This window comes from Trachinotus anak, unplaced genomic scaffold (assembly GCF_046630095.1).
Source record: "Trachinotus anak isolate AG129_WGS33_773 ecotype Australia unplaced genomic scaffold, CSIRO_AGI_Tana_v1 ptg000010l, whole genome shotgun sequence".
Lineage (NCBI taxonomy): Eukaryota > Metazoa > Chordata > Actinopteri > Carangiformes > Carangidae > Trachinotus > Trachinotus anak.
The window spans coordinates 1,168,540-1,187,763 of record NW_027273861.1 but is presented as its reverse complement, the minus strand read 5'-3'; the positions used below and the strand labels follow the sequence as shown (position 1 = coordinate 1,187,763).

Here is a 19,224-nt window from a genome sequence, read left to right as displayed (position 1 = left end):
GAGCAGAAGGAAAAAACATGGAGGATGCCTCTGTCTCCACAACCTACCCAAAAGCATAGTTGCTAACTAGTTACCGTACAGTTGCAATGCAACTGTTTACCAAAACCATAGTTTGAAATATTGTTGTAACTTCATTGGTCATTTCCATTGTATGAACCATCATTAATCACAACAGTTGCACTGAATGCTCACAGTGTCATTAAGTTGTGTAGTTTGAGCTGCAACTCTTAGTGCTTGGTGACTACATCATCAGGAAGGTAGTCAACTGAAACTATTCACTAATCTTGCTGTATAAACATATTTAATGTTAATGTAGTACATAGTACGTAGTACACATTGTACAGAGTACTTCAGATGTACCTCCCTGTTCATGATATAACCTCTAGGCCTGCAGGATTAATTCCATCACATGGTCGTCCTCTGCCCCCTCTTCAAACATTGTCTTCATGAAAAAGGACAACTTCTAATATTCCCTTTATGTGTATATGTGTGTATTTCTAGGCCTATGAAGAAGATTGGCTCTTCTCATATTTATTAATTGTGAGGCACTTTGAAACTACTCTTACAGTATTATTATTATTATTATTATTATTATTCTCAGACAACACAGAAATCCTGAAGGCACTTTTCTGTGTCAGTTCACTCACTGAGAGCTTTGGTTGCCATCATGAAAAACTGCTGGTTTTGTCTAAACCAGCAGTTCTGTGATACAGAGTAAAGGATCACATGCACCTGTCTATGTGTGGTCACCAGGTAGGCCAGGAATCCAGTAGTGTTTATGGTATGAATACCACCTCCCATCTTCTCTGTTCATGGCATGTAGAGTGGATAATTTTGTGGTGTTACTGATTATATGGACACGCTTCCATGCCTCGGAGCCACAACTGCAAATCTTTAGAAACATGACAGGAAGTGGAAAAAAATGGAAAACTCACAGTAATAATCAGTTTGACACGACACATTAAATAGATTGAGGAGTTCATATAATGCTGTGGGATATTACTGTTCAGCTTCTCTGAGTCTGTGACAAATAGCTCTCCTGTGATATTTAGAAAAACAGAGAACATTAATTACTGTTTGATCCTGTTATCAGGTCTGAAGATTTAAATAGTTAATGAAGCTGCTGCTGCTGCACCATCTGGGACTAAAATTAGACAAACCATATCTCTCCACATCATCATTGCTGCTGCTGTTCACCTGTTCCTGATCACTGCAGGTGTATCAACCAGAAAATATATTCTACAAGTTGTTGTGCGAGACTCACAGAACACACAAACTAAACCCGACAAATTGTCCTGCATCTGCAGAGGGAGAAGAGAGAAACAGACACAGACAGACAGAGAGAAAACTACTGACTCAGGGAAGAAAATCTGTCTGGCTTTGTGCTGGCAGGAGAAGAGAGTCCTTAGTGTTTCCACTGGAAACCTTCACCATCTAAACATATTTGTTTGTCATTCAGCAGCAGGTCGCATTTTTATTGGTATCTACTGTCTGCAAAAACCAGACTTTAAATTCAGCATTTGTACCACAGCAACTCCAGCCATGGCTCCACTCTTCTTGTCTTCTTTGTGTGTTCTGCCCCTGCCTGGGGTCTCTGCATCTTGGACTGTGTCAGCCTTCAGGAGAGACGGGATGTTTACAGAAGTGGTTTAGTGAAGCAGCTTTATCAGAGAAGTCCAGCAGGTTTTACACTCTGTCCAGACTGCATGGGATCTTCAGATTAGTTCTGTGATGTTGATTAATCAGACAATTAAGACAATTTGATTAATTTTATCGTATAGTGTAAATAACCATGTTTTAGTTGACATAAACATCATTTTCTTGCACCAAGTCATTAACTTTGAATCATCTTAGTCATATCCACAATCAAATTAACCACCTAATAATCATCCAGACCTTCCCCCAGTGTTCACCAAGAACTTTGGTGTGAAGGCTGTGATGAAGACCTCCGTCCTGCTGACCTGGGAAGTGCCAGAGACCTACAAATCTCAAGTGCCTCTGAAGGTAAGATAAGTTCACTCACACAGACATTACAGACAGACTCTGTTTCATCACTGTAGTCAGTGTTCGTTTAATCATTCATGAGCTGTAGTTTCATGTTAGCTATGAAATAAATTATGAGTGAACTCTCTGTGACTTAGCAGCTGTGTGTACGGGCAGGAAGTGGCACGACTAACACAATATAATCAAATCACTATGATAAGAAAAAAAACTTTTTTGTTTTACATTTCAACAAAATGTAAAATCGAAATAACAAAACTAAAAAATCAAAACAACAAAACAGAAATACTCACTGTGTGAAACTTTTTGTGGTATTGGCCTCCTTTAAAGAGCAGCTGCTCCATAAATCATCCACAAAATCAATTTGCACCATATTAGATTTTGCCTCTAACTGTACTTCATGACTTCATGACCAGCCATTTGTAAGGCACCTGTCTGTCTTGTCACTGTGTGGCTCTGATGATAAGCTACAGTGCAAAAACAAAACTTTATGACCGTGGGTGAGCAGCAATATAATCTATATGTAACTAAATCAAACTGTACTGATTTAGCACCTTGTGACAGAAAACAGTGAGTTATTGAGTGCTTCACAAAATAAAAGCAGAGAACATCGGAGGCAGCAAGGTCACAAAGTGTGGTGCAAAGTGACGTGAAGCTACAAATAACAGTGTTATCATATTCAGTAATGTGTTTCAAAGGTGATGATGGCACTGGGCTAATATGAAGGCTGCTCTTTGTTTTTTTGGAAATGCTCTTAATCACTGTCTTTCCGAGGGTGAGATGGACGTCAGTGTTGTGTCGTGTTTCAAGTCTGGGTTTAGGTTAGCTGGATGAAACAGCTGGCCTGGCTCTGTGAACATATATGCCAACCAACACTGAAAGCTTTTCAGGAACCCTGTCTCCTAGACTTAATTTACAACTAAATTGCAGCAGCAGAGTGCTTGACTGTCACACCAGAGACTGGGGTTTGTAACATCAAACAGCAGCTTTTAGTTGAGATTGGTTCCAGGTAAATGTCTGAAGTCACTGTGAACTTTTTCTGTATTAAACCAGACCAGGATCTGTCCCTGACCTGAACCATGAGCTGTGAGTCTAAACACAGCCACACAACAGTTTAATAATGTTGGAGTCACTACAAGTGGAAGATGGGATATTATGATGGAACATTTAGGAAATGTAATCCAGTCACAGTTTGGTGTATATGAGTGTAATGTTTAGGAGACTGGGTGGTTATGCTGGTGACAGCCAGGGCCCTGATTATAACACAAATGTGTAACAGGATAAAATGATAGATTGATGACATTTTATATCCAAAAGGTCAAAGGTCAACTTCACTGTGACTTCATATAGTCTGTAAAAACACTTCTGGCTGTTATTTAACACTGTAACTCAGGATGGAGAGACTGTGACCTTACTTCCTGATACTGGGCTGGTTGGTGGAGGTGCTGATTCTAGTTTTACAGTGACTTTAATGCAGGAACAATTTCTTGGTGAACAACATCCTGACAGTGACTGCGAGCAGCTTCCAGAAGTCTTATTGTCATAGTGAGGTTGCCAGGTTTGGTACTAGACCAAAACCAAATCCTGATCTCACTGTATCTGGCAACCTGTGCTATGGCTGGAGAGTTCAACTTTTTTAGTTTTAATGTGTAAAATGACACATTTTGTTTGTGTACCAGTTAAACAAACAAGATACAACATGTATAAGTGTTTGTAGATATTTATGATTTTACATCCTGTGGTATCAGTCGTCTCATCTGATTCTCAACGAGAATAAAAGTATTTCCCAGTGATGAACTCTTCCTGTAAAGTCAGAAGAAACAACACAAGGAAGAGAGGGAGAAAATCATTCATGTACCTCTTGATATCCAGCTTTTATAAGACAGAATATTTCCATGTAATCAAACTTCATCACTTCCTCCAGAGTTGTATTTTTCTTGGTGTCAGTTACACTTCTCCACATCTGTTCAGTCAAACTGTGTCAGTGTAAGTAAGAAACTTCATCTTGGCTTCAGATCCTGTACAACCAGCAGAGTGTGGAGGTTCAAGGCAACCTGAAGAGGAAGCTGATCACACAGCTGCAGCCGGACACTGATTATTCTTTCGTGCTGATGAGCCGGGGGAACAGCGCCGGAGGCCTCCAGCAGCAGGTTTCCATCCGCACAGCTCCAGACCTGCTGAAGATGAAACCTGCTCGATACCAGCACGATGTGGAGGAGGGTGGTAAAGTGACCATCAGTCTGCCCAGGGTCCCTGCCGGAGCCCCCATCAGGTGTGTGGTGTCTGTTTGTCTGAGGGGAAACCACACTGAAAAGCTGTGGATGATTTGTGATTTCAGAGGTGGCCCTGAAGTATCCTCTCTCCTCTCAATTAGATTTTAGAGTCACAGAAACAAATGAAGGCAAATTCAATTATGAAAGCAAATAAACCTGGAATGATTCAAATACTGGAGCGTGGAATTTAACCGTCGGTGAATTTGTAATGTTGAAATGTATAATGTCACCAATCAGTAGTTGAATGACTGAGTCGTAACTTGAAACATTCAATATGACACACTCATGTCCATCATGAACAGTCTTAAAATAACAAAAATCTGATTAGGAATCAATCACAAAAGACGCTTATGAATTGATCACCACATTGTTATGTTTTCTCCAGTGTGAAGTACAAAGTACTGTAATCAGTGCTGTTGAGTTTTAACAGCTGTTACATGTCTGGTTTGTTTACTTCCTGTCCTGCTCCAGGCCGTTCATAAACAGACAATTATCTGCAGCAACAGTTCTTCTAGGTCAGAGAACAGAACATTCAGTCCCAACAATCCAGAACTACATGGCCATATGAGCAAGAACCTCAGTGCCACTCCACAGCACTTGTCTGACACCAGGCAGCACTTTATTTAAGAGCTGAGCTTTAAAACCACAATTATTCAGCCAAAGAATCCCAGTGCAGAGGCTGCATTTCAGTACAAGCTTATTTTTTATTACTACCCAGTTCAGTCAAGAAGACAGGCACTGTAAATTATTTTGACTTAATTGTGTTTCAAGTGTTTATTTCTCTGAAGAAATCACCAAAGTAAGCTTTAGTAAGAGAAGTGGGCGGATGGAGAAAAACAAATAACTAATGCAATCTCTACACCACCAGTCAAAAGTTTTACAACACATGCTTTAGCAGGAACGGTGAGGGTAAGCAGTAAACTGCCCATGGAAATAAAGTTGAAAAAAACTGAAACTGGACCAAGACATTGAATCAGGTCAACAAGCTGCAGAACACAGTGATCCCATGTATGAAAACTCATATCTGTGCCTCACACAAACAGTTCCAGAGGTATTTCCCAGTGCAGGACTCTGCTGCTGACCACAGCACTGCAGAGGAAGAACAGTTCATCGATGTCACCCCTGATTCAACACTGAGGCTGCAGTTTAATTCAGAGACACTGGCTGCATTTTGGATTGGAGTGGAAAAAGACTACCCACAGCTACAAGAGCCCTGCCCTACTCCTTCCTTTTGCCACGTCTTACCAGTGTGAGATAGGTTTAAGACAAAATACAGATCAGAGCTGAACACTGAAAATGAGTTAAGAGTGTCAGTCTCACAGCTACATCTCTGATTGGAGAAGATGTGCAACACAAAGCCAGCCCACACCAGTCCCTGAGAAGATGATAGGACTAGTAGGGGAGTTCTGTTGGAGAACATGTTCAGGTTTTTGTTTATTCTCAGGAAGCTGGTAAACTTCTCATTTTTGTGCAGTTCCAGGTAGATGCCTGCTGCAATGTCACTTTTCAATTCTTCCACTCAAAAGGTGACTTTTTTTCAGCCATTTCACTGAAGAAGACATTTGGGAACTGTTGCATTAGCAATAGATGACTGAATGAAACTGCATGTACAGTACATCCAGAAAGTATTCACAGCACTTCACTTTTTCCACATTTTGTTATGTTATAGCCTTATTCCAAAATGGATTAAATTCAGTTTTTACCTCAAAATTGTACACACAATACCCCGTAATGACAAAGTGAAAAAAGTTTGCTTGAAATTTTTGCAAAAAAAAACAAAAAAAATCACATGTACTTAAGTATTCACAGCCTTTGCCATGACACTTAAAATTGAGCTCATATGCATCCTGTTTGCACTGATCATACTTCAGATGTTTCTACAACTTGATTGGAGTCCACCTGTGGTAAATTCAGTTGATTGGACATGATTTGGGAAGGCACACACCTGTCTATATAAGGTCCCATAGTTGACAGTGCATGTCAGAGCACAAACCAAGCCATGAAGTCCAAGGAATTGTCTGTAGACCTCTGAGACAGGATTGTATCGAGGCACAGATCTGGGGAAGGGTACAGAAAAATTCCTGCAGCATTGAAGGTCTCAGTGAGCACAGTGGCCTCCATCATCCGTAAATGGAAGAAGTTTGGAACCACCAGGACTCTTCCTAGAGCTGGCCGCCTGACCAATCTGAGCGATCGGGGCAGAAGGGCCTTAGTCAGGGAGGTGACCAAGAAATCAATGGTCACTCTGACAGTGCTCCAGCGTTGCTCTGTGGAGAGAGGAGAACCTTCCAGAAGGACAACCATTTCTGCAGCAGTCCACCAATCAGGCCTGTATAGTAGAGTGGCCAGACAGAAGCCACTCCTCAGTAAAAGGCACATGACAGCCCGCCTGGAGTTTGCCAAAAGGCACCTGAAGGACTCTCAGACCATGAGAAACAAAATTCTCTGGTCTGATGAAACAAAGATTGAACTCTTTGGCCTGAATGCCAAGCGTCATGTCTGGAGCAAACCAGGCACCACTCATCACCTGGCCAGTACCATCCCTACAGTGAAGCATGGTGGTGGCAGCATCATGCTGTGGGGATGTTTTTCGGCAGCAGGAACTGGGAGACTAGTCAGGGTCGAGGGAAAGATGAATGCAGCAATGTACAGAGACATCCTTGATGATAACCTGCTCCAGAGCGCTCTGGACCTCAGACTGGGGCAAAGGTTCATCTTCCAACAGGACAACGACCCTAAGCACACAGCCAAGATAACAAAGGAGTGGCTTCGGGACAACTCTGTGAATGTCCTTGAGTGGCCCAGCCAGAGCCCAGACTTGAACCCGATTGAACATCTCTGGAGAGATCTGAAAATGGCTGTGCACCGACGCTCCCCATCCAACCTGATGGAGCTTGAGAGGTTCTGCAAAGAAGAATGGGAGAAACTGCCCAAAAATAGGTGTGCCAAGCTTGTAGCATCATACTCAAAAAGACTTGAGGCTGTAATTGCTGCCAGCACTTCAGCAAAGCATTGAGAAAAGGCTGTGAATACTACATGTTATATTTTAGTTTTTTATTTTTAATAAATTAGCAAAAGTTTCAAGCAAACTTTTTTCACTTTGTCATTATTATTATTTGTCATTAGTAGTGTGTGTAGAATGTTGAAGTAAAAAATAATTTAATCCATTTTGGAATAAGGCTGTAACATAACAAAATGTGGAAAAAGTGAAGTGCTGTGAATACTTTCCGGATGCACTGTATGACTCTGTGTTTTGTGTCTGTGTACACATGTAATAAAGGTGTGTGATGCGGTTGTGTTTCTGTGTTTGATTCAGGTGGTACTACATAGTGGTTGTCCCTGTCACCCCGGCTTCTCTGAGCAGTTGGGAGAACCCTGAAGACATGGACATCCACGAGGTGAGTGGATGTGCTGTTATACTGCTGCTACTTCCACACAGATACAGATGCTCCCACAAAGGTAAACCCTTCCATTTTCTGTTAAGACTCGGATGTTGGTTAATGCTGGGGGGTAATGCTGCTTTACATCAGTAGTTTCATTGTCTGGCCCTGGTTTCCTCCTCGACTCCCTTTAGCCAGAACAAACAGACTCACACACTCTATCATACCCTCTGCCACCTCTACCAAAAAAGGTAGATGTTGTTTTAATTAATTATCTACTAATATACTGTTTGTTTCTGTTTTGTTATTGTCCTTTATCTTCTGGTCTTTGTGTTGTATTTATGGTCCCTGGGTTTTATGTTTATGTGCATATGTCCCACTGCTGTACCCAACTGCCCCACTGGAGACAAATGAGGTGATTGATTGACGAGGGTTGGCGTTTGGCATGTAGTAGTTATGCTTACCACTTCCCTCTAAACAAAAAGAGCGATGTTTAAATTCAGGAAGTTTGTGCCGTTGAGACAGTTTCTGAATCTGATCTGAAAAGTCTTGCATGAGGCCCATTATCTGTAATCATTACTATAAGTAACAAATGCATTTTCTTTCCATTTGCAGAACAACTTTTTTCAGATCAAACCTACAGCCATGTTTAATTTCTAGCAGTTTCTTTGCCACTTTTCCAGCTGCATTAAAGTCACCAATTGTCGATCAGTGGATGTTCATCAAGCTCTGAGTTGTGTTACCAGCCTCCACAGGATTGTGTGTGGAGGCTGTGCAGCCCTGGTTAAGGTTTGGGAGAGGTTTGGTTTGAGAGTATGTTCATGTGAAGTCATTCAGATTTTAAATGGCTACACTTGGAGCGGGTCAATATCTAACATAAAAGAAGATCAAGTGTTGTGATTTGTAGGAACATTTTGAAACAGCCAGGCTCTGGTCTGATCTGGAAATGCTGTGATTATGAAGCAGTCTCTCCTCCGTCTTTATGTAGATGACAGAACATCATAGTGCTTCAGCTGTAAGTAGCACTGCATGATCTTGTTCCATGTTATTTGTTAAACTAATTGGCTCCAGCTGACTGAAGCCCTAAGGCTACGATTTTCACCACACACAACAATATGGAAAGTTTAGATGGGACAAACAACACACTGATGATTTATTTACAGCCTGCTGTTAGGGGGACTGAAAACACTGTGTGTTTGATGGCCAAAAAAAAATAAGTTTTTCCTCTGGAAATGTGTTCACATGCTGTTGGAGCAATCAGCGTTTTTCACTATTTGATCAAATTATAATGTAGGATGAAGAAAATCTTGGTATTCATGATATTGGGACTCAGAACATTGGCAGGCTGTATTCATCAGCCTTTTGAGCATAATTATACAAACACATTTATCAAAATCAAAAGACAACATCTGGTGTCCCTCAAAGCTCTTTATGTCTGAAAGGTGCCCTACAAATAAACATGTCCTGCCTTACTGGGCAAGCTGCTTGGTCCATGTCCAGTAAGTCCAGGTATTCCTCCAGCCATGCGTCCATAGAGAAGCAGCCCAGTGTTTAGAGCTTGAACAGTTTTACAACACAACACTGCTGTCTATCTTCTGGCCCAGCAAGCACAGTATGGGACACACAGGACTACCCAGAGTGTTTTAACAGCTGGACAGACAAAATCCTGAGTCTCACACATTTAGAGGAGCTGAAAGCCGACCTCCAGATTGTGTTCCACTGGGAAGCAGTCAAAGATATATTGAGGTCATGGTCCCAAATCAGCAGACAGAAGAATATGCATTAGGGGCACTAAAAAAGCTGATCCCACTCTGGATATGAGAATGGCACAGCTCCCTCTTTACGTTTCTTGTTTATGACACCACACACACACACACACACACACACACACACACACACACACACACACACACACACACACACACACACACACACACACACACACACACACACTTGTACTTCTATCTTTGTGAGGACACTCACTGACATAATGCATTCCCTAGCCCCTTACCCTAACCTTAACCATCACAACTGAGTGCCTAACCCTAACCCTGACCCTGACCCTAACCTAAACCTAATTCTAACCATAACTCTAAAACCAAGTCTTAACCCTCAAAATGTGATTTGAAGGTGTCTCAAAAAGTGAGGACCAGCCAAAATGTCCTCACTTTCCCAAAATGTCCTCACTCTGTTAGTAAAATACTTTTTTTGGTCCTTACTATGTAGCAAGTACAAGTACACACACACACACACTCACACACACATATATAGTAAACCATAAAACAGGTGCAGGACTAAAGAAACAATGTGAAGAAATAAAGGCCTGTACTCTTTATCCACCACTGATGTTCCAAGCTACATACTCTTCTTCATACTCAGTGCACTATACACAGTTACCATATTAAATAGTCCATAGGCTCCAGTCACATGAGATACATGCAAACTCATTATATCAAATGATGCAATCACAAGTACCAAAATGTGAGCATGTAATACATAGAAACAGACACATAGAAAGGACCCTGGGAGCACAATAGAAATACATCAGGCCAGTAGCCATCATGCATTCAGTATGACTAGATTAAAACAGAGATGCCTCTATATTCCAAAAAGATATCACTCAATTTTGCAAAAAACATATAGGAGTCTACAATAAAATAGCTTTGATGTTGACACAAAAAGTGGATGAAGTCTCAGTAAACAACCCCCCCCCCCAACACACACACACACACACACACACACACACACACACTCCTTCAGTCAGATCCCTCCTCGCCGTTACCATTGCAAGATATCATTTCACATAAAAAGTCAATCATCCTCACTCAAGAAGAATCTTCAATAGGAATCTTTTCATCTTGTAACACAACAAATGTAATAGATCTGTCCCGGTGGTCTTGCTTAATTGGAAAAACAACTGGAACACTGAAGGAGGTGATGTTGACTCTCCACTCCTGTTTGGATATATACATCCTCACACCAAGGGTCTTATACTTTCCTGTGTTGTTACTTCAGTGGTGATTTCATACACTGTTAGTGTTTTCTATCTGATGAAGGGTTGGATATTGTTTGATTGATTGTATATGTTTGTATATGTTTTTTTAATTTTTTTTAATTTAGTGATATCTTTTTAGAATATAGAGGCATCTCTATTTTAACTAGCTGACTGCTGCTGGCCTGATGTATGTCTGTAGAACTTTAAGGGTCCTCTCTATAATTCTGTTTCCATGTTAATGCTTTTCTTTTTTTCTTTCTTCACGTTTTTTTTTTTTTTTTTTGAGCCTAATGATGATGTCAAGGGGACATTTATCAGCAAAAAGTAGAAGTAAAAATGTAGAAATTTAGAGAATATTCAGATGTTGTGGTGGTGATGGTGATGGGGAGAGGCTGAGCAGGGTTCACCAAAAGCAAACTGGAGCGCATATTTCATGGCAATCCAATTATTTGACATTTTGTGTGGAAAGCTTAATCTGGAGGTGGAAGTAGAGGAAGGCTGGTGGGGGTGGTAAACTGTAAATGGTGGGAAATCCAGGCAAGAAGAACACAATGTGTTGAAAATAAAGTTCTGATCAGACAATTGTGATTAACCAGAGAAGAGAAAACATGCAGTGGAGAGTATTAGCAAACATTTTGCTGTAGCATAGCTTTGCATCAGCTGTGGTACTCTGAATTCAGGAAACCCATCATGCAGTAACTACCTTAATTTGTGATGCCTTTATTTGAAGTAATAGTGATAGTGCCAGCTCAGCATTAGGGAGATGCAGAGTTGTATTACAATAATAGAGCCAGTGCATATACAAGAATTATGAATGGATCAATGGATGATTCATATGTAATTTTAAGCCTGTTGTTCAGCAGTCATCATATTTCTATGGTGTATTGCTTTCTGCAGAAAAGTGGAATTTGGAAAGAATAGAAACAGCTGACCTTCTGTAATGAAGCCATGATCCTGTTCTCCCTCTGACATTCACAGCAGATCAAATTCTACAGGTCCAGCTGTGTCTGATATAAGATTCAAGTGTTTAACATTTGAATTACTGAACTCTAATTAAAGCCAAAAATACCTCAAACAATGATGAAGATTCTTTAAAGATGTGTGTATCTGAAATGAGATGGATGGATACCAAACCAGTTTTTTGACTCAAGCACAATGACTGGCTGCTTTACAGAGGTCCCACACTGATGCTGCTCATGGCTCACAGTCATGGGAAAACTTTTTCTTTATGGAGCTTTGTGCTTTGCTGTCACAGAAAACTGACAAGGAAGTTGGAAGCACACTATTGTCTAAAATATCACTATCACATCACAAAAATAGTCCCAACACAAAAATACACAAGATTACTGGGAGAGAAGTGTCCACCAAAATATAACAGCTATACTCAGTGTGGTCAGATGTTAAGGGGCTACGTATAAGATGCTAGAAACTGATGAATTCTCATGAACATGCTAAGATTAAGACGTATCATGTGAGTCAATGCTCAGTTCCACTGTTCTGTCCAGACTCAGGTGCAGACAACAGGGAATTTCTATCATCTGGTAATCATTGTATACCTACACAAATTCATGTCTCACTAAAGACTGAGAAAATGACTAACACATAGGACTGTGTACATGAATAGAGACTTTGATCTGACTGCTGAGAAAGGTTTGAAGCCTAAACATAAAAGTCTGACATTGAAGTGTTACTTGTAGTATTCACACCACTGTGTACGACGCTCTGCTTACCAGCTTTAATGACCGATGTTCATGATTAGATGCAAATGTGGAAGTAGTGTGACAGTTGTCAGCCTTGTGTAACAGCTTTGTCTAACCTTAAAGGATCCCTCCGGATTATCAGGGCTTTTTTTCATAGTTTTATTTAAAAAATATTGGTGGTAATAACTTCATACCCGATGAGCTAAGTACTTAGTTTAAAAAAAACAAAAAAACGTCAGGCTTAGTTTGCATTCCTGACATCCTAACAAACAGTTAGGATGGAAACAATAGATAATCTGGATATCCTGTCGCCTTGTTCACACCCTGTCCAGTCATCTGCTTCCATGCATCTTGATCTATCTGTTGCTGACATCCCAGATTTCAGAATTTCCATTTATCCATATTGACAAAAGTGAAAGTTGCAAAAACTCAAAAAGTAGAGACTAGTTGTAATAAACTGGAATTATCCTTTGAAAATTTGGAGGAAAACAGTCACAGGCCTCAGTGGCACAGACACATGGAACTGCCCGATTCCCGTATCACCTGAGACAGTGGACACAACAAGGATGTGGGTGAAGCAGGGAGAGGGACGCTGGGAGAAGAGCAGTGTTTCATTTTTGAGTTGCGCTGGCTGGATTTCCAAAGTGTTCTGTATGTACTGTAGCTGTAGGTGCAGAGCTGGAATCAGGATGTGTTACCTTAGCTCAGTATAAAGACTGGGAGCAGGGGAATCAGGTAGCCTGCTAAGTCCAGAAACACACCTGCTAACATCTTTAAAGCTCAGCTATTAACACGTTGTAATGTTAGCATGATCTGTATAACCCCATAAATTTAAGAATAACATTTTTGTTTCTTGGAAAGGACTTTAAAGTGACAAAGTGTATTTCCCAAAATGACAAACTGATCCTTTAACTTTACCATAATTTAGAAAGCAATAAAATACATATTTTCCTCTGCTTAGGACCAAGTCATAACCTTGAAAGAAAGTGGTTCTACAGATGTGGGTGAAATGAAAAGGTCACACAATGGGCATGGACTTGACAAGAATAAGGTTATGTGGAATAAAAGGCACATAAATAAAACAGAATAAATAGTAATAATGAAAATAATATAAAAATATTTCACTGTCCCTTGATGTCTGTGTGGAGGGAAGCACATAGATTAGTTTTGTTTCTTCATGTGATATTTTCCTTTGTGACACCACTTCATGATATTTCCATTCTGAACCATCTGATTGTGTCTTCCCTCCGGCAGCTCCTGGAGGCTGGTGCTGACAACAGTGTGGAGGGACAGAGGAGACAGAGCCAGGACCTGCTACAGCCCTACATCACTGCCAAGCTGGACGTCCTGCCTGAGATCTTCACTCTGGGGGATGAGATGAAATACAATGGTTACTACAACAAACCCCTCCCTGGCCAGCAGCATTATCGCTGCTTCATCCTGGCTGACCTGACAGGCCACGAAGCGGTGAGTGACTTCTTTGTATTTATAAGGATATGAGCATGTATAACACCTTTTTACAATTATTTTTGGTGCAGTTTTTGCCTCTTTGATGATAGTTGTAGTGTGGAAGTCAGGGAACGAGAGAGGGCATGACCTGCAGCAAAGGGCCTCAGGCCTGACTTAAACCTGAGCCACTGTGGTTTGGACTGAGCCTTAATGGTATGTGTTCTACCAGGTGAGCCACCGTGATGCTTCTCGTGTAGTAAACACCTTTAATATACTTTAAAGCTGCAACCCTTCCCCACTAATGGTGTATGCACATTACAGTTGGTTGAGCAGAGGATGGTGCATCTCTATGTCCCAGCTCTGAGACCATAACAAATGAAGGAAGACACACTTGGAGGTAACAAATGAATTTAATTTGACAAAAATAGAGTTCACTGAATAACAATAACAACAGATACAAGAAATGTTAAATAAACTGAAGTGAGATTTGGTGCAGAGGAGGAGGGAGGGCAGGGGGCCTCCTCAGTGCCAGGATGGGAGGGGCTTAAATAATCTAGGTGGAGGACAGTGATCAACTACCTCCACTTCCCTGATGGCCTCCAGCTCCACCCAATCAGGAGCCTGCATGAAAACACGCCCTGGTGGAGGCCATGGGGCCATCACACTATAGAACTGCATGCTGCTATTTCCATGTCCTGATGAACTCTACACAGCAGACAGATGTAAGAAGATGAAAAAGCAAATCTTACCAAAAATATATTATCTTCACAGCTTAATGGAAAAGAACAATGACATTGAATTTATTGTTTCAAGGGTAACCAGATGTACACAATACAAATCATGTAGAAACAAACATGAATAATACAAGACACAGTCAGTGACCCCTTTGGAGTCACCTAAGTTTCTGTATTGATTAATCATAAAATGGGACGATATCCTGAAGCTAATATCACAGAAACAATCAGCATCTTTTGTGTCTATCTTGAACATGTTCAGACCTGCACAATTTTCAGGAGAAATTTTGGACCTTCCCTCTTAAAGAACTGCTCACTGCCCTTTTTACACCATAGTGCTGCATGTTTTCCCTTTGTTTCATCAGTCCGTGAAACATTTCCCCAGCAGCACTATGGAGCGTCAAGCTGCTCTGTTTAATTCTGCCTTAAATTGAGAGCAACAAGAAAGAAAGAATAATGTGAAGCTGCAGAGGGCAGGGAGAGATGTGGACAGTCTGGTCTGGTCCTCTCTGCAGTGAGGTTCAGTTTTATTTCTCATTTCTTACAGCACAGTCAGACACAAGATACTGAATACTACTCCAGTAACATTAGAATAATCTCATGACATTTCATTGGCAGCAGCCATATGTTCATGAGAACTGCTCTAATTGCCGACAGCTGACCAGAAATCCATCTGCTCAGCCAGCAGCCAGATCGTTTGAGGAGTGAATGAGGTGCTGTGACCACCTGACCACCTGAATATCAGTCAACAGCTGATCTGGCACAAATGTTGATACACAACCTGCTTAATTCATCTTTTCAACAGTCTGCCTGCTGATAGAGGGGACACAGGGAGAAGACACAGACAGGGTTTGTTATTTTCTCCATTATAATGTTTTTGCATCCTTGATCATTGGTACTTGGCAAAATGGTTTCCCTGCCCAGAATAATATAGTGTATGTCACATTTTATGTCTCCAGCAGTGAAACAGTCAGACCCCAGCTAGCTGTCACCATGTGACAGTGACGTAAAGTTGAGTTTTAGACTGGATTAAGAAAAGTGTGGCTTGTCTCCTTTTGTCATTTAATAACTCATAAAACTACACCATGAAGCGTGAAGGGATCTTTTGCTGTTGTGTCTGCATCTGGGCCTTTTAAAACCATCAGATGAAAAGTTCTCATAAAACTATGTAAAAACTTTATTATTTCTTTACCTTATTTCTACCCTGCGGGTCGCACTCTTGCAGCTGCAGTGTGTAGCAGAGCTTTTCATGAATGGCATTGTTCTTCCTCCCTCCCTGACTTTCTTTCCTGTGTGTGGAACAGAGGAGCAGCCCCTCAGGCAGCGGTGCACACACGCCAGCCTGTCAGTGATGCACATCATGTGTTTGACTCATGCATGCATCTGCAGGTGTATCTCTCAGGAGTGAAGCCACTCTGTCTGTGGAGCATCAGGGCACCTTCATCTGGTCCCTCAAAACACAAACTAGTGAAAACCCCACACAGAGCTGGAGAGTGTCCAACCAATTATATAACCCACCTTTTAATAAACACATCAATCCAATAATGTTGTTGTCATCAACAGCATGAACCAATGGACATAAAGCTCCGTACTGACTCAGACTGTGACTTTTGAAACATTTTTTTTGAACAGCTCAGTTTAATATTGTATAATATTACATTGATAAAGATGAAACATGAATACAATAAATACTTTTGATCCCGCCTCTTTTCTTGAAAATGAATAACTAGCTGTAATTGCAGCTGACTGTTGGCACACTGAACCAGTGTGGTGTTTGGAGGACTGAGGGGCCAGCTCTTGTCTGGAAGGTTTTAGGGTCATGGTCATCTCCAGTCAAACTGCTGAACTCATGGTCCTTGAAAAATGTGTAGTTGGCTGATTCAGGCAGGTTTCAGTCCAACCAAGAAAACCATATTTATTTTGAAAACACTGTATATTCTATCACTACAGCTCTGAGTGCTGCCATACCTGGAACACCTGTAAGCTGAAATGAGAGGGGCCTTATGCTCAGTCATGTAAAGCAATTCCATGCTACTCTACAGTGCCTTTGTTTGCTTTGCCCCTCTCCATTACAGCTTCATCAGTGGTGCGTAGTCTTAGACAATACATGTTTCATTGTCTCAAGAACAGAGCAGCTGAGCCCAGATTCAGTAAATGGTATCAGCCGAATTTGATTCAAGCCTGTACAAAAATAGAAACATAATCACATTCATTGAAAACAGCGGAAGTAAGCCGAGCCTTGACTGCTACCGCAAAGCTGCTTGCATAGCAGAGGGAAGAGGAAGAGGAAATACAAAAAGAAGAGGGTGGGGGATGGGGGATGGACACTGAAGCAAAAGGGCACTGCTTTCTGTGGCTCCCACTGCTGGTAAACAAGCTTCGGATGTGTGAAATCAGATAAAAGGAAAAGGCCATATAAACAGTGTGATCATTTAGAGCAGAGGAAGGAAAGCCCTGTGAAATTGGCAGGGAGGTGAGGGGCAGAGTGAGAGGTGGGGAGAGAAAAGAGCGGTAGCTTAATGGGAGGATAAGATTGGGGGGGGATTGGTTCTGGGTAGGGGGTGTCTGGGGGAAATGTACAGATGTACTTGAGAACGAGAGACATGCTGTTATCATAGGAGAGAGTATGGCATGGATGCTGGAAAGAGTTCCGAATGTCAGACAAAGGCTGAAAAGGGAGTGAGTGAGGGAGAGAGGAGTCGGGGGGGGGGGGGCAATTGAGAGCAGAGGAACTCATCAGAGTTCTGGGAAATAACAGAGTTGCTCTATTTTATCAGCTGCTTCCTCTTTTTAGAAACAATAGAAAAATGTTCCTCCTCCCGCTGCACAACTGATCTCCTCTCTGCAGATGTAGCAGCGGCACGTTCCAACTGAAGGATTAGTATCTATCAGCTAGTGATGCTGAGATTGATCACTTTCAAACTCCCCCTTCAGAGGATCTACATTTCTCTTAGAATATGCTTCTGCTGTGTCTAAAAGCAACTGTCGTTTTTCAGAAAAGGTTTTTTGAGCATCAGCAGTACTTTACTAAAAGTGTCATAAAGTGTCATAAAGTGTCATAAAGTGCTACTGAGCAAAGAAACCTGGAGAAGCTGAAGCGACAGATGAGCTGAACATGTAATCAAATGCCACACCTTTCAGCTGTGACATTCTCAGTTTCTTCTGAACACCGTTTGTAACAGAGTGGGGAAAGTTGGCGATGCTCAGGCTAAAGAAGATGTTCAGCCTTGTTAGAAGTCAGGAGGCAGATTGTGTTCGATGGCATGACAGTTATAAATGAAATACTTAACTATAAGATAGATATAAATAGGAGTATTTACTTAGGATTAGGGCTCCTCTCCACTTCCTCCACCACTCAGTCAACTTTACTTTACTGTAGCATAAGTTTTCTCAGCACTGCACCAGCAACAACAAGAAAAGAAAAGAAAAATTAAGTAAGGATTTACTGTTTTCAGTGTGCCATGAATGTAAAGATGAATGAGGAGAGAAGATAGTAGCTGGGACTAGAATCATCAATAACAAAGTCACCAAAAATCCCTCCCAGTTTTCCTGATTCCCGGTTTACCCTCTGAAAACAACAGTGTATTTGTACTTTTTATACCATTGTGCTCTAGCTGGTTGGTGATTGAGGAATCAGCACATCGCAGATCTATTAGAACAGACAACCAAACCACAGACAAAGAGCCAGGAAGATATCTGGTTGCCATGTGGTTCCTGGAGAACAGTTGAAGGAAATGGTGCAGAGATGTTAAAAGAAGGAGCAGACATTGTTTGGCTGTGGGGGATAAGGTGACTGCCAAACAGTTACTCACACACTAGCTACACATACACAGTCTGTACTCAATATGAAAAATAGAGAATAGTGGAAATACTGAGGGTCAAAGTGGTTAAAAAAAGAATAGATCAAAATCCACACTAATAACATGTGTTCATTTACTGCAAAGAAAAACAAGTGTATTTAAACAAAAATGATACAAACAAGACCAGGTCAAAACCTAGTGTATGGTTTCTTTCTAGTATCAGCTGGTTTCAGTCCTCTCTCTGTCTGAGCTCTGAGTAAACTTCTGTAGTTGCTAAACAGGTCTGAGAAGTTGTGAAATCAAGCAACAGAGGTGCAGTTGCCAACATAAGTTGTTCAGGCTAAATCGTTTTAAAGCACGACAACCACATGGGAAACAGCCGGCCGACCAATGGTGTAACTTGATCGCTGATTGCCAGGAAGTGACATTCATATTTTCAGGGCCAACCCTGCGGTTGCAGACCAGCCAAAAACTCTCAGACATTTGGAGTTTTGCTGTTCACAAACTCAAAGACTTTAAAATCTCAGATGATTTACCATCAAGAATTGTTCATTTACATAAAGCTTTAAGGGCTACAAAGTAATCTCAGATGGTAGAAAGTGCACTTCAACAGTCCAACTATGATATTTAAGGCCGAAGCCATCACTCACGTGAGACACAAAAATAATCAAAAAATCAAAAATCAGTGTCATTGATGCTGGATTAACACCCTTTGTGTTTCCAGTTTTGATTGACATGTACCTTTTGAAATGATTCCTGTGGAAAACTGAATTGGTGATGATGAACAGCTGCAGTAAGTGTCATTCCTGCGTACCAAGTGTCCTTTCACGGAGACTGATGATGTTAATGACGGTGGGATGATGAGTGTGAGGGCACCCAGGGTGAAGAATGA

The 19,224-nt window shown here is 41.2% G+C and overlaps 1 protein-coding gene across 7 annotated transcripts in view; it reads left to right on the top strand.

Moving 5' to 3' along the window:
* The window catches only part of ptprfa (protein tyrosine phosphatase receptor type Fa), a 278,371-nt gene that overhangs the window by 210,357 nt on the left and 48,790 nt on the right, over nt 1–19,224 (top strand). For 4 of the 7 annotated variants that reach the window (XM_071486773.1, XM_071486772.1, XM_071486775.1 and 1 more), the window contains 4 exons: nt 1,907–2,004; nt 4,017–4,273; nt 7,591–7,672; nt 13,604–13,816. In XM_071486773.1, the coding sequence (XP_071342874.1) occupies nt 1,907–2,004; nt 4,017–4,273; nt 7,591–7,672; nt 13,604–13,816 (650 nt within the window). Of the gene's footprint in view, nt 1–1,894; nt 2,005–4,016; nt 4,274–7,590; nt 7,673–13,603; nt 13,817–19,224 lie in introns of all 7 variants that reach the window. The other 3 variants (XM_071486770.1, XM_071486774.1, XM_071486769.1) reach the window with 1 other exon arrangement.